Consider the following 15273-nt stretch of genomic DNA (forward strand, 5'->3'; position numbering starts at 1 on the left):
AAAATTAAATTAAAATGCAGAGTCCCCCCACCCCCAACCGGTGGCCAGGACTCGGGCAGTGTGAGTGACACTGAAAATCAGCTCGCGTGCCGCCTGTGGCACACGTGTCATAGGTTGCCTACCCCGATTTAGAGTGTGGCAAAGTGATTTTGTGCAGTGCTCATTTTTAGTCCCATATGACATTCTGATAGGTCAAATACCAAGACAGCTACCTCTATCAAAAACAAGATTACAACTTCTTGATGTTTGGTTTGCAGGTTATTTGTCTTCTGAGCTGTTTACTGTGGAAATAGCCTTTGCAGGAGTAAAGATTTTAACTTCTTCACTTTTGACAAGTTTCTTTCACTCAGTGTAAAGTACATGCAAATGGATTATTAGCCTATTCTGGAAATTGGCAGAGCCTCCATGCATGGGCTGAGGAGATACAAGCACTAATTCCCTTCTAAAAACCTCCCAGAAAACGAGAACACCGAAGACTGGATTTTGGCTTCCTTTCAGCCCAAGGAGTAAGGGAGAACTGCCCAGCCCAAGACACATAATCTTGATTGCTAAAGCAGCTGCATTATGTCATATTCAGCTAAGTCAGTAAGAAGATAAAGGCATGTAAGTGCCCTGGAAAAGTACAGAATTTTAGATTGTTTTTAATTTAACATTTCTTATTTATTGCACGTCTGAAATGACTGCTACTATTGTATCAACTCACCTCAGTGCCTCTGTAGCTCAGTTACTCAGAGTTGCCTCATCCCCCAGTTGTACTTATTTGTACTGGAAGATTATCCTGTACTAACAGGGGCATTTGGTGTCAGTAGGAAAGACATTTCCCCCAGGTCCAGCCCAGGGTGCCGATAGGGCTCTGTGTCATGCACTAAAACCCAAGCAGCTCAGTGCTAGCTGAGAGCTGGTTCCGTGCTCTCACGCCCAGTGCACCTCACAGGAGGAGGAAGGAAAGCGGGAGACTGTTCTTCCCTCTTTATTGACTGATGGATTCTCAGGCAGATCTGGTAATTACACTGTTAAATAATCATTAAAAAACAAACCAAGGCCTGAGGAGTTTGAAGTGAAGTTTCTAAACTGACGCAGAAAGTTGTGGGTGAAGGGTGAGAAGATGGGCTAGGATCTCCACTTCTGTATCACTGCAAGTCAGATTCCCTACTGCCATCACCATGACTCCAGCCTATTGGAGTGGAAGGTCTGGTGAAGGATGAGACACCATCCAGCTGTGGATACAGTTGCCTGAATGCAGTCGGAATAGAAGGGAAGGGGTTGTCCAGATGTAGAGATACAGGGAGGGTCGAGGAGAAGCAATGTTGAAGCAATGCTAAACAGAACCACAGAGATAGCAGCAGAGTCCGATTCCAGTCAGCAGGAGGGTGGGTCAGGCTGGCCACTGTGTCAGTCTCCAGGGAGAGCACCTGACCGACCCCTCCCGCACTCACACGTTGTGGGTCTTTTTGGTGAGCTGGGGCTCCTCATCCACGAGTTTTGACTTGAGATGTTCCTTGTAAGCGAGGATGTCACCCTGCCACTTCGTGATTGTCTGCTTCTCGCAGACCCAGATCTCTTGGGCAACCTGAAAACATAGGAAGGTGGTCCTTAGAGCAGCTCTGCCTCAGAGGGGCACAAGGTGGGGGATTCCCTCCCGATCCCACATGGGGGTTCAAGCTCCCTTTTCCCCTTTTGTCCAGCCAAAGCAGGCAAGAGTTTGCAGCTGCCAGCAGCTCACTAACTCAGCTAAGCACACTCATAGCCATTACGCCAAATTAGGTGATCAGCATAACAGGCCACAGAATCTCACCCAGGAATTCATGCATCCAGCCCATCACATCTGGCTGAGCTAGGGTGGGTCTGACAGAGACAGACGCCCACTCCCAATTTACTGGCTGAGAAAAGCGCTTGATGAACCCCCCCCGCCCTTACCTGTTGGATGAGCCTGAAGTCATGGCTGACCAGCATCATTCCTCCCTCAAACTCGTTGATGGCATCTGCCAGAGCATCTATTGTTTCTATATCCAAGTGGTTGGTGGGTTCGTCCAGGAAGAGCATGTGGGGATTCTGCCAGGCCAGCCACGCGAAACACACACGGCACTTCTGCCCATCAGAGAGGTTCCGGATGGGGCTCACCTGTCAAACAGACACTGCTTACAGCTCTGCAGAGGCACAGACTCCAGGGGCAGCACCTCTGCACCACTGCAGGGCAGCTGCAGTGGGCTCCTGCCTTGACTAACCCTTCCCCCACCACTGCACCAAGGGTCCTGCAGATTTCTGAAGCAGAAATAGGGGGCAGTCAAAGATGCTGCTCATGCTTGAAGTCCCATCAGGTACAGAATTAATTTATGTCATTATAGGGGTGTTAGTCACATTCTACCCACAGCCCTAAATTCTGCCCTCAGTTTAGAGTGACTGGATGTTTCTACTAGAGCGACTAGCAGGGAAAGTTAATTCCACAAAGCTAAAAATAATTAAGAGCCAAATCAGCTGGAAGTATTTAATCAGAAAAATTTGAACAATAATTGGGAATCATTTAAGAAACACCTTTCTAGATGTCCAAAAAGCCACAAATCGAGAAAGGTGGCCAAGCTGGTTAAAACCCAACTGTGGTTTAGAGGGAAAATGAAGGCAGCTATAAAAAAACGGAAGAAAGGGGAAACTGATATAAATCAATATGAAGTCAGAAATGTGGAATTGTAGAAAATTGATCAGAGAAGCAAAGGGACTCCAGAAGAAATCTATGGCCAGCAGAGTTAAGGAACATAAGAAGGAGTTTTGTTTAAAATATATTAGGAACAAAAGTTTCCTGACAACGGGACTGGTCCACTATTATGTGGACATGATAGAATCATCAATAATATTGAAATTTTTGCCTTTTCTGTATTAAGCACGTGTTTGACTTGGTAACATGATATTTGTTTGAAAACTAGAACAATAAAATTAACATGGCACACATTAAATTAATAAAAACTGACTAACTGATAGCTCTCAAAAACGCAACTGAAAAAGGAATCATCATCAAGCAGGTGTGTTTCCAGTAGGATTCCACAGGAAATTGTTCCTTACCCTATGCTATTTAACATTTTAATCAATGACCTAGAAGACAAAAGTCATCACGGATAAAAGTTTGCAGAAGACACAAAAATTGGGGGAGTGATAATGAAAATGACAGGTCACTGATTCAGATCAACTGGATTGGATTGCTTGGTAAACTGGGCATAACTAAATAATACACATTTTACTACAGCTAAATGTACATCTATACATTTAGGAACAAAGTATGTAGGTCATACTTACAGGATAGGGGACTCTCTATCCTGGGAAGCAGTGACTGAAAAAGGCTTGGGGCGGGGAGGAGGGGAGGAAGAGATGGTGGATAATCGGCAGAATGTGAGCACCCAGTCAATGTTGTGGCCAAAATGGCTAATACGATCCTGGGATGCATAAACAGGGAAATCTCGAATAGGAGCTGTGACGAAGCAGGGAGCAGGGCGGGTTTGACCTGGGAATGTAGCCTGGGAGTTACATGGAGCTACCTGAGCTGTAACCTGAGCCAGGAAAGGGGGTGGGGGACGTGACACCTTCTGCCCCGGAGACGAACAAAGGAGAGGAGGGGGGGGAGAGAGCTGCTGGAGGGTTTTGGGACGTCTTTAGTTTTGGGCTGGGAGGTGCAACGCAGGGAACCCCAAGCTGGGGTCTAAGCTCCCTGCGCTCCCCAAGAGGACTTGATTGAGGAGTCCTGGTTGTATCTACGAGCTCTGCTGTAGACTGTGTTCCTGTTATCCAATAAGTCTTCCGTTTTACTGGCTGGCTGAGAGTCACGGTGAATCGCAGGAAGCCAGGGGTACAGGGCCCTGAGTCCCCCACACTCCGCGACAACTGGTGGGAGCGGTGGGATCTACTTCACCCCGTGGACGGCGCTTCCTGCAGTAAGTGACTGGGGAGCAGCGAAACGAAGGGGGAATCGATGGGGATTAGGTGGACTGAAGAATCAGAGAGAGACGGTTTCAGGGGGCGATTAACCCCTGGGAGTGTGTGACCAGTGAGAAGGACTTTTGCAGTAACAGGGTCCCCTGGGGGATCGCAGCGAGCGGTCCCGGGGCGGAGGAGTCTGCAGCTCAACCCTGGCAGAGAGGTGGTGACCTGAAGAGGGGCTAGCACACTAGGGGTCCCCCTGGAACGGTGGAAAGCGGAGAGTGCAGGCCGGCGAGTGGCCAGCAGGAGAATGTATGTTAAACGCCTCAAGAGTGACCTGGTGGAGCTGTGCAGGCAGAGGGGGCTGCGCATTGGGAGGTCCACCAAAGAACAGCTAATTGCCCAGCTGGAGGAGAGGGATCACTTGGATGAACCGAGCCCTGTCCCTGAGAGAAGCCGCCCAGCGGATGCAGCGTGGGCCCCGGGGCCTGACATGGCTGGGAGGGGTCAGACTGCTGCCGGGGACATCCCGAGACCCTGCCTACCTATACCTAGGGGAGCGGTTGGGGGAAGCCCAGCGAATACCGAGGGCACCCTGACCCCTGCAGCCAGCAGGGGATCGTCCCGACGGAGCTCTCCGTCCCGGGAGCGGATGCGACTGGAATGTGACAGGGAGCTGAGACTGAAAGAGCTCGAGTTAAGGCAGCAAGAACTGAAGCAGGAGCGGGAAGAGAAGGAGAACCAACGTCAGCATGACCTGGAGGACTGGCCAAGCGACCTTCCGAGTGCCCTGGTCGTGACCCGTAGTCAGAGCCGGCAAGGGGCACTGCACCCTGACCTTGGGGAGGGTACCTTGCCCGAGGCGCAGGACCCTAACTGGGTGGGGAGGGACCACCCAGGGACCCAGCTCAGGGGGGCTATGGCCTCAGACCCAGCCGGTGAGAGAGAGCAGGTGCCCAGCTCTGTCCCAGCTGCTGAGTTCCTGGCCGAGTTGCAGAGGGATCCCTCCTTGCAGAAGATAAGGGACCTGGCGGACCTCAGGGCGGTACAGACCATGGGGAGAGGCTGCCAGGAGAGGTTCCTGTGGGAGAAGGGGTTCCTGTACCGAGAATGGGCTCCCCCAGGGGAAGTGGAGTCGTGGGGGATCAGGAGGCAGCTGGTGGTTCCCCAGAAGTATCGCCACAAGCTATTGTACCTGGCCCATGACATCCCTCTCGCAGGGCACCAGGGAATCCGGCGCACCAGGCAGAGGCTGCTACAGACCTTTTCCTGGCCTGGGGTCTTTACCAACGTCCGACAGTACTGCTGATCCTGTGACCCCTGTCAGAGAGTGGGGAAGGCCCGGGACAAGGGGAAAGCAGCGTTGAGGCCTTTACCCATCATAGAGGAGCCTTTCCAGAAGGTGGCTATGGACATAGTGAGACCTCTCTGCAAGACAACCCGGTCAGGGAAGAAATACATTCTGGTGGTGGTAGATTTCGCCACCCGCTACCCTGAGGCAGTGCCCTTATCGTCCATCGACGCGGACACGGTGGCAGATGCGTTGCTGACCATTTTCAGCCGAGTGGGGTTTCCCAAGGAAGTCTTAACGGACCAAGGGTCCAATCTCATGTCGGCCCTACTCCGGTGCTTGTGGGAGAAATGCGGGGTCCGGCACAACTGGGCCTCAGCGTATCACCCCCAATCCTACGGGCTGGTGGAGAGGTTCAACGGGACACTAAAGATGATGCTAAAAACATTTATGAACCAGCACCCGCAGGACTGGGACAAGTACTTACCTCACCTGCTGTTCGCGTACAGGGAGGTACCCCAGGAGTCTACCGGGTTTTCGCCTTTTGAACTGTTATATGGAAGGCGGGTAAGTGGGCCCCTGGACCTGATGAGAGATGAATGGAAGGGGAAGGCCACTCCCGATGCAGAGTCGGTGGTGGAGTATGTCCTGACCTTCCGGGAACGACTTGCCGAGCTCATGGGCCTGGCCAGGGAGAATCTGGCCCGAGCCCAGAGGAAGCAGAAGGTCTGGTATGACCGCACGGCGCAGGCCCGCGCCTTTGCCACCGGGGATCAGGTGATGGTCCTCATCCCCGTGAGGAAGAACAAACTCCAGGCCGCATGGGAAGGGCCCTTCAAGGTTGTCAAGCAACTAAATGAGGTAAACTATGTGGTGGAGCTGTCGAACCGGGCGCACCACCACCGGGTGTACCATGTGAACATGATGAAGCCATATTATGACAGGGGGGATGTGGTGTTGGTCGTGTGTGGGCACTGGGAGGAGCAGGGAGATGACCCTTTAGTAGATCTATTCCCTGGGACAAGAGCTGGTTCCCCCCTGGAAACAATTCCCCTCTCTGCTCAGCTAACCCCTACCCAGCAAGCTGAGATCGGAGTGGTGCTGCATCTGTACCGACGGCTGTTTTCCAACCAGCCTAGACGCACTAATCTGACTGTCCACCGGGTGCAGACAGGATCACACCCGCCTATAAAATGCTCCCCCTTCCGAGGGAAAACCGCTCAGGACCTGGAAAGAGAGGTCAATGACATGCTGGCATTGGGGGTGATCCAGCCTCCTCCAGTCCTTGGGCCTCGCTGGTGGTGCTGGTCCCCAAAAAGGACGGGTCGATCCGGTTCTGTGTGGACTATGGGAAGCTCAATGCCATCACTGTAGCCGATGCCTACCCCATGCCCAGGCCTGATGAGCTCCTAGACAAGCTGGGAGGCACTCGGTACCTTACCACCATAGATCTTACAAAAGGCTATTGGCAAGTGCCGCTGGATGCAGATGCCAGGCTGAAATCGGCATTTATCACCCCTCTGCGGCTCTATGAGTTCCTGACCCTGCCTTTCGGCCTCAAGGGAACGCCAGCCACCTTCCAGCGCCTGGTGGATCAGCTACTGAGGTGGATGGAGAGTTTTGCCGTGGCGTATATTGACGACATATGCATCTTTAGCCAGACCTGGGAGGACCATGTGTCGCAGGTTAGACAAGTGCTGGACCGACTCCAGGAGGCTGGGCTGACCGTAAAAGCTGAGAAGTGCAAGGTGGGGATGGCTGAAGTATCCTACCTAGGTCACCGGGTGGGGAGCGGCTGCCTAAAGCCGGAACCAGCCAAAGTGGAGGTGATCAGAGACTGGCCTGCCCCCAAAACCAAAAAACAGGTCCAAGCCTTTATTGGGATGGCAGGGTACTATCGAAAGTTCGTGCCCCACTTTAGCGCCATAGCCGCCCCCATCACTGAGCTGTGCAAGAAGGGGAAGCTAGACAAGGTGGTCTGGACTGAGGAGTGCCAGAAAGCGCTCCGGGTGCTGAAGGAGGCTCTGGTCAGTGGCCCAGTTCTGGCAAACCCAGACTTTGACAAGCCCTTTATGGTGTTCACCGATGCCTCAGACACGGGACTGGAGGCAGTGTTAATGCAGGAGGATGAAAAGGGGGAGAGACACCCGATCGGGTACCTGAGCAAGAAGTTGCTACCCCGGGAGCAGAACTACGCGGCCATCGAGAAGGAATGCCTGGCCATGGTGTGGGCCCTCAAGAAACTAGAGCCATATCTCTTTGGGCGACACTTCACCGTGCACACCGACCACTCTCCCCTGACCTGGCTGCACCAGATGAAAGGAGCCAACGCCAAGCTCCTGAGGGGGAGCCGGCTCCTGCAGGATTATGACAGGATTATGACATGATAGCGGACGCGTTGTCCCAGAGAGGGGCCCCTGAACTTCCCCGGGTCACTGGGCAGAGTGACCCCGCTCAGTTCAGTCTCGAAGGGGGGAGAGATGTGACGGAGCAGGGAGCGGGGCGGATTTGACCTGGGAATGTAGCCTGGGAGTTACATGGAGCTACCTGAGCCAGGAAGGGGGGTGGGGGACGTGACACCTTCTGCCCCGGAGACTGAACAAAGGAGAGGAGGAGCAGAGGGGAGGGGGGAGAGAGCTGCTGGAGGGTTTTGGGACATCTTCAGTTTTGGGCTTGGAAGTGCAATGCAGGGAACCCCAAGCTGGGGTCTAAGCTCCCTGCGCTCCCCAAGAGGACTTGATTGAGGGGTCCTGGTTGTATCTACGAGCTCTGCTGTAGACTGTGTTCCTGTTATCCAATAAGTCTTCCGTTTTACTGGCTGGCTGAGAGTCACGGTGAATCGCAGGAAGCCGGGGGTACAGGGCCCAGAGTCCCCCACACTCCGCGACAGGAGCAGAGAGGTTATTTTACCTCTGTATTTGGCACTGGTGTGACCATTGCTGGAATTCTGTGTCTAGTTCTGGTGTCCACAATTCAAGAAGGATGTTGATAAACTTAAGAGGGTTCAGAGAAGAGCCACGAGAATAATCAAAGATTTAGAAAACCTGCCTTATAGTGATAGACTCAAGGAGCTCAAGGTGTTAGCTTAACAAAAAGAAGGTTAAGGGGTGACTACATGGGGAGCAAATATTTAATAATGGGTTCTTCAAACTCGCAGAGAAAAGTATAACAATCCAATGGCTGGAAGTTGTAGCTAGACAAATTCAGACTGGAAATAATCCATAACACTAACAGAGTAATAATTGTAATAATCCATAATTCTGAGTAATTAACCACTGGAACATCTTACCAAAGGTCGGGGTGGATTCTCCCTCTCTGACCATTTTTAAATCAAGATTAGATGTTTTTCTAAACATCTCTGCTCTAGGAATTATTCTGGGGCAGTTCTCTGGCCTGTGTTATACAGGAGGTCAAACTAACTAATCATAATGGTCCCGTCTGACCTCGGAATCTATAAAGCTGCTAAAGCTAGATGACTCAATTAGTTCAAACAAAAAGGGCTACTGATATAACTCAGCGACTATGTTAATATGCCTGGTAAGCAAGAGAAGTGTAGGACTGGAAATGAAACAAAATTTATATGCTGGAAATCAGACCTACTTGGTGGACAAAATAATGAGAGGACAGGCTATTTCACCCATCAATCTCTTTTGTAGTTTTTAAAGGGAAAGACTTTGGGAGGAAATTTTAAGGGACGACAGATGGGCTACCATGACAATTGCTGACTGCCCTCTGACTCCTGGGATCCACTGTAATATCAATGGACCTTTGTCATCCTGACACCAAGAAATTTCCTGGGTGAAGAAAGATCCTGATGTCATTGCCAATCCCACTGGCATGGGCTGAATCCCAAACACCCCCACCCCCCAACGTGTCCACCTTACTACTATATTTTCCTCTCTCCCCCCTTTTGCCTTCTGTCTAATAAGAGTGGCTTAGCTGGGCAAGACTGCATCTTTTCCAACACTGCAACCAAAAAGGTGGCTAAATGCAATGTCCTAAACAGCCCTACACTGGTACAAGTTTGCCATGTCTCGAAGGGGCTGAGAAGACGACATTCTGTGCCCCTGTTTTTCCAGTAGTGAGGTTGAAAGTGAGAATCAGCATCAGATACAGAAGCTCTATCTTTGCTGTTCTGTTCTTTCCCCTCTAGGAAATGGGATTAGACCTTAACAACTGCCCATTTCAACTAACTTAGCCATTCTCTTTTCCCCAAAAGGAGAGAATCATCTAGAATACCAATAAAGAGACAGGTAGCTGTGTGTGCAGATATTTTTCATTCTAAAAACCCTTTCTCCAGCTAACGGGAAAGAGAACAAGGGATACTGTTAAAATGAAAACTATACCTTTCACATTTGAAATACCGAAAAGAAACAGTTAAAAGTATCTTTAATAAAAAGGTTAAAAAACATTCTTAATGGTGTTTTCCATCGTATTAAGCAGACAGACTCTGTATACCACACTCCAAACCTTGTTTAGGCCCATACATTCCATCTAAATAAATACTACAGAACTCCCTTCCAGAGAGTGGCTGCAACTCAAGACAAGTTCATACCACTTTGTACTGTGACCCAAATATCAGATCTAGAACCAGGCAAGGTCAGGCTGGGTTAGTATATGGATGGGAAACAAAGCAGACACCAAGTCCATCACAGACAGATCCGAGAATAATCCAAAAATAAGGGGGAGTGAAGAGTGCAGTGTAGCCGCTCAGTTCCCTTCCAACCTCCAGTGCAAAAGATGCCTCATCACAAAAAATCTAGTCCACATGGACCCTGAGGTGAAGGAAAGAAGGATCCTACAACTGGCCTTCAGACAGGGACCCTGTCAACTAATGGATCTGTTTCTTTCTGTTTAGGTACCGTGCTACACCAGATAGTGGTTATGGCCAACAATCGAATAGTCACGGTGACCTGTGTTGAACATGCCATGTTTTCATTCCCACGAAAGACAGAAGAGATTTCTTGTCTATGATGTGTAAATTGGTGACCATCCACAGGATGATAATCTGTGGGCTGGAAGTGCAAGCATCAGTACTACATAGCATCCAAGCAGACAGTCTTTGGTATATTGATAAAGGAAGCTTGAGACCAAGGGAAAAATAAGTATATGGCTGGCAGAATTGAGAACAATAAGGAGGAATCTTTTTCTAACTATATCATGAATGAGAGAAATCCTAGCAATTGCACAGGCCCATTACTTGATGAAGATGGTAAAACTGTTAATGAGGAAGAGGCAGTAGTCTTAAATACATAGTTCTGTATCATATCTGGAAAAAAGCAGGCTGTAGTCACATCACATGAATAAACTACTTTTTAGTCCATTAGTACTAAGTGTAGCCAATGATTTTAGTTTATTCTTGATTTATTGTGTGATGTATATATGAATACATATATGTTATATCATATAGATTCATTGCAGGATTATAGAAGTATAAGATTGATCAGTATTTAGGCCCTGTCTACAATACCAGGGTATGTCGACCTAAGTTACACAACTCCAGCTATGTGAATAACGTAGCTGGATTTGACGTACCTTAGGCCGACTTACTGCGGTGCCTACACCGTGCTGCATCGACAGGAGACACTCTCCTGTCAACTTACTCTTCTTGTTCCGGTGGAGCACCAGAGTTGACAGGAGAGCGATCTGGGGCCGATTTAGTGGGTCTTCAGTAGTTAAATCAGAAGTTCTCAAACTTTTGTACTGGTGACCCCTTTCACATAGCAAGCCTCTGAGTGAGACACCCTCCCCCTTATAAATTAAAAACACTTAATATATTTAAACACTGGGGGCAAAGCAGGGTTTGGGGTGCAGGCTGAGAGCTCATGACCCCCATGTAAGAACCTTGTGACTCCGAGGGGTCCCGACCCCCAGCTTGAGAACCCCTGCACTAAATTGACCCCCGGTGCATTGATTGGAGCAGTGTCGATCCCCGGTAAGTATAGACATGCCCTCAGAGGGAATCATGTATTAGATATAAGACAGACAAGCTGAAACGCAAGAACCTGTAGGCTGAGGCTTGCAAGATTTTAGCTTAGCTATTTTAGGCCTTGGAGACAAGAAATGCTGACACAAATAAATGACCAAGGAATAACCCGATGCCCTGAGATGATGGGAAAAGAGATACCAAATGGTGATATTGTGAAAAATTAGCCAGAAGATTAATTTTAAATCATAAAAATGCTGTAAAGGCACATCTGTTGTCAACATGTGCCTTAACCACGGGATACAGGTTGTGTCTCAAAGCTAATGAGAATAAAAAGAGAATGTACACAGCCTATAGAAATCAGGGTTCCTTAAGTTTCTAGGGTACATCAGACCAATAAAGAAAAAGAGGGTTGACACTTTTATGGACATGTGCAGAATGTAGGAATAGGCAGAATCACATTATAAAAAGGGGGTGCCCAGAGCAGGAAAATTGAGATTCCCATAGGAAAAGTCCAGCAGAAACCATCCCTCTACTGATGATCAATCCATGAAACACCCATCAGACCCTAACACTATTGTTAAGGGTGTGAGTATAACTATATTTGTAACTATATGCTTGGGTAATCATAACTTTTTAATTGTAACTTTTATTAAAGTTGTAAAACAGACTAGACCTTGTACTTGTGAATGTCTGTGTGGTCACTATCCTTGGTCTTCATGTGTGCCTAGAGACATCTGGAGCAAGTAGAACAGGTGACTTGAAACTGTAGCCACCAGAGTCGAACCCACAATGGTGTAATACCGCATTATAAAATTCACTTAAAATAAAAAAGTCTACCTGAGGATATTAAGAAGTCTCTACTAAGGTTAAAATATTTTAAAATCAATATAGAGTTCTAGAATAGCTGATTGAGATGATCTTTTGCCCACTGATGTTAGTTTTTCATAAATCTTTAAAAGCTGGGGAACTGGAAAAGCTGACAGGATTCAAATCAGTAAAAAAATTAGAAGATGGGGAACATAATACCATTTTTCTTTTTTTAATGAGATTACAGGTTTGTCTGAGAAAAGTAACTGGGTAGAAGTAGTATTCTTGATTTTTGTAAGGCCTTTGAATTAGTACCATGCCACTGATCAAAAAAATTAGCATTACACAATATCAATAAGGTACACATTAAATGGATTAAGAACTGGCTAACTAACAGATCTCAAAAAGTAGTCATCAATGGTGAATTATCAAATAAGGATGTTTCTAGTGGGGTTCTGCAGTGATCAGTAGTAGGCTGATCACTGCTGATAATCCGTGGATGACAAAGATTGGCAGAGTGAAAGTAAGGAGGAGGACTGGGCAGTTACATACAGCCATCTGGAGTACTTTGTAAGCTGGGACCATTCAAACAAAATGCATTTTAATACAGTCAAATGCAAAGTTCTTCATCTAGGAACAAGGGATGCTACAGAAAACAGGACACTATACCTGAAAAGCAATCACTCTGAAAAGTATTTAGGGGGTCATAGTGGACAAGCAACTCAACATGACAAGCATCTGCACACACTAACTCACCAACCTAGCGAGGAGAGCTTTAAACAAGGTTCAAAGGGGGCAGGTGATGAAAGCCCACAGTAAGCATAATTAAGGCAACCTTAACAGAGGGGCTAGATGGCAAGGGTCGGGTGAGAGGACATGGAAAGTTACAGTAAGGTCAGAGGAGCAATAAGAGGGAAATCAGTGGAGGAATCTATTCAGCATCTTGGATGTCTATATACAAATGCAAGGTGTATGGAAAATGAATGGGAAGAAGTGGAAGTATTAGTACACAAGCTAAATTATGACATAATTGACATCAGAGACTTGGTGGGATAAGTCTTATGACTGAAATAGTGGTATAGGGGGTATAGCTTGTTTTGGAAGGACAGGCAGGGCAAAAAGGGAGGAAGTGTTGCATCAAGAATATACACACTTGTTCTGAGGTCCAGAAGGTGAGTGGCAGACCAGTTGAAAGTCTCTGGGTAAAAAAAGGGGTGGGGGAGGGGGAGGGGGAAGAGAGAGAATAGTAGACTCCTACAATGATGTCACTCCTATAGACCACCAAATCAGGAAGGGGAAGTGGATAAGACATTTCTGGAACAAACAGAAATTTCCAAGACACAAAATCGAGTAGTTATGGGGGAAATGTACCCAGATATCTGTTGGAAAAGTAACATGGTGAAATACATCAGGTCCAATAAGTTCATGGAATGTATAGGGGACACATTTTTGTTTCAGAGAGTGAAGCAAGTAGCCGGGAATAGCCTTTTTAGACTTGATTCTGACCAACAGGGTGGAATTGGCAGCAAATCTGAAGGTGGAAGGCAATTTGGGCGAAAGAGATCATTAAAATGGTAGAGTTCGTGATTCAAAGGAAAGGAGGGAGCAACAGCAGCAGAATAAGGACAATGGACTTCAAAAAAAGCAGATTTTAAACAAACTCAGAACTGGCAGGAAAGGTCTCATGGGAAGAAAACTTAAGAGAAAGGATTTCAGGAGATCTGGCACTCTCTCAAGGAGACAAGATTAAAAAGGCACAACTCCAAATTGCCTGAATGCGAAGGAAGATAGGAAGACTAGTAAGACGCCAATATGGCTCCATCAGGAGCTCTTTAATGACCTGGAAAATGAAAAAGGAATTCTACAAAAGGAAGTGTAAACATGGACAAATTGCTAAAGAGGAATACAAAAGAATAGCATAAGAATGTAAGAACAAAATCAGAAAGGCTAAGGCACGAAATGAGTTACATCCAGGAAAGGGCATAAAAGGCAATAACAATAGGGCTTTTTTAAAATACATTAGGAAAAGGACACTCCTCTACCTTAGTAAGGAAGTAGAGCTAACAACAGATAATGTCAAGGAGGCTGATATGTTTAATGCCTATTTTGTTTCATTCACCACTAAAAAGGTTAACGGTGACCAGATAATACTAATTGTGTGACAAGGGGGGAAATGAACACAAGCCAACATAAGGAAAGAACAGGTTACAGAATATTTAGGTAAGTTAGATGTAGTCATGTTGGCATGGCCTGATGAAATAGGGTACTTATGGAACTAGCTGAAGCAATCTCAGAACCGCTAGCAATGATCTTCAAGAACACTTGGAGGATGGACGAGGTCCCACAGGACTGGAAAAGGGCAAACATAGTACCTATCTTTAAAAAGGGTAACAAATTATAGAGCAGTCAAATCTAACTTCAATACCTGGAAAGATATTGGAAAAAATTATTCAACAATCAATTTGTAAGTACCTAGAGGATAATAGGTGACAAGGAACAGCCAGCATGGATTTGTCAAGAACAATCATGCCAAATCAACCCAATGTCCTTCTTTGACAGGGTTACTAACCTAATGGATAGGAGGAAAGCAGCAGATGTGATGTATCTTGATTTTAATAAGGCTTCTGACAGTCCCATGTGACAGTCTCATAAGAAAACTAGGGAAATGTGGTATAAATAAATTTACTATTAGGTGGGTGCACAACTGATTGAAAGACCATACTCAAAGTCGTTATCAGTGGTTCGATGTGAAACTGGGAGGGCATATTGGTATCAGTCCAGGGTCCAATAGTACTATTCAATGTTTTAATTAATGATGACTTGTATAGCAGAGAGGAGAGTATGCTTACAAAATCTGCAGATGACACTAAATTGGGAGAGGTTGCCAGCAATGTGGAAGTCAGGATTAGAATTTAAAAGGGCCTTGACAAATGGAAAATTGGTCTGAATTCAACAAGATGAAAATCAATAAAGACAAGTGGAAAGTTCTACACTTAGGAAGGAAAAAAAAAATCAAATGCACAACACAGGGAATAACTGGCTAAGTGATAGTACTGCTGAAAAGGATCTGGGGATTATAGTGGATTCATATTCAATTTGTGATAAACAATGTGATGCTGTTGTGAAAAAGGCTAATTCTGGAGTATGTTAACCGGAGCGTTATATGTGGGACATGGGAGGTAATTGTCCCACACTACTCTGCACTGGTGAGGCATCAATTGGAGTACCGTGTCCAGTTCTAGGCTGTATTCCCTCTAAGCTGTGCGGTCGGGCAGCCGCCCAGGAGTTAGTCAAGTGCCATGCACTTGATTAGCAGAGCCACACACAGCAGCGTGTGTTCAGG

At 47.1% G+C, this 15273-nt stretch overlaps 1 protein-coding gene across 1 annotated transcript in view; it reads right to left on the reverse strand.

Annotated features, from left to right (window-relative positions):
- Positions 1-954: 954 nt before the first annotated feature.
- ABCF2 (ATP binding cassette subfamily F member 2) overlaps positions 955-15273 on the reverse strand; it is a 38212-nt gene continuing 23893 nt past the window's right edge. The window contains exons 14-15 of the mRNA XM_054016998.1: positions 1918-2121; positions 955-1570 (exon numbers count right to left, since the gene is read on the reverse strand). Of these exons, the coding sequence (XP_053872973.1) occupies positions 1433-1570; positions 1918-2121 (342 nt within the window). The 3' untranslated portion in view covers positions 955-1432. The remainder of the gene's footprint in view (positions 1571-1917; positions 2122-15273) is intronic.

The sequence above is a fragment of the Malaclemys terrapin genome, chromosome 2 (genome assembly GCF_027887155.1).
Source record: "Malaclemys terrapin pileata isolate rMalTer1 chromosome 2, rMalTer1.hap1, whole genome shotgun sequence".
Classification (NCBI taxonomy): domain Eukaryota; kingdom Metazoa; phylum Chordata; order Testudines; family Emydidae; genus Malaclemys; species Malaclemys terrapin.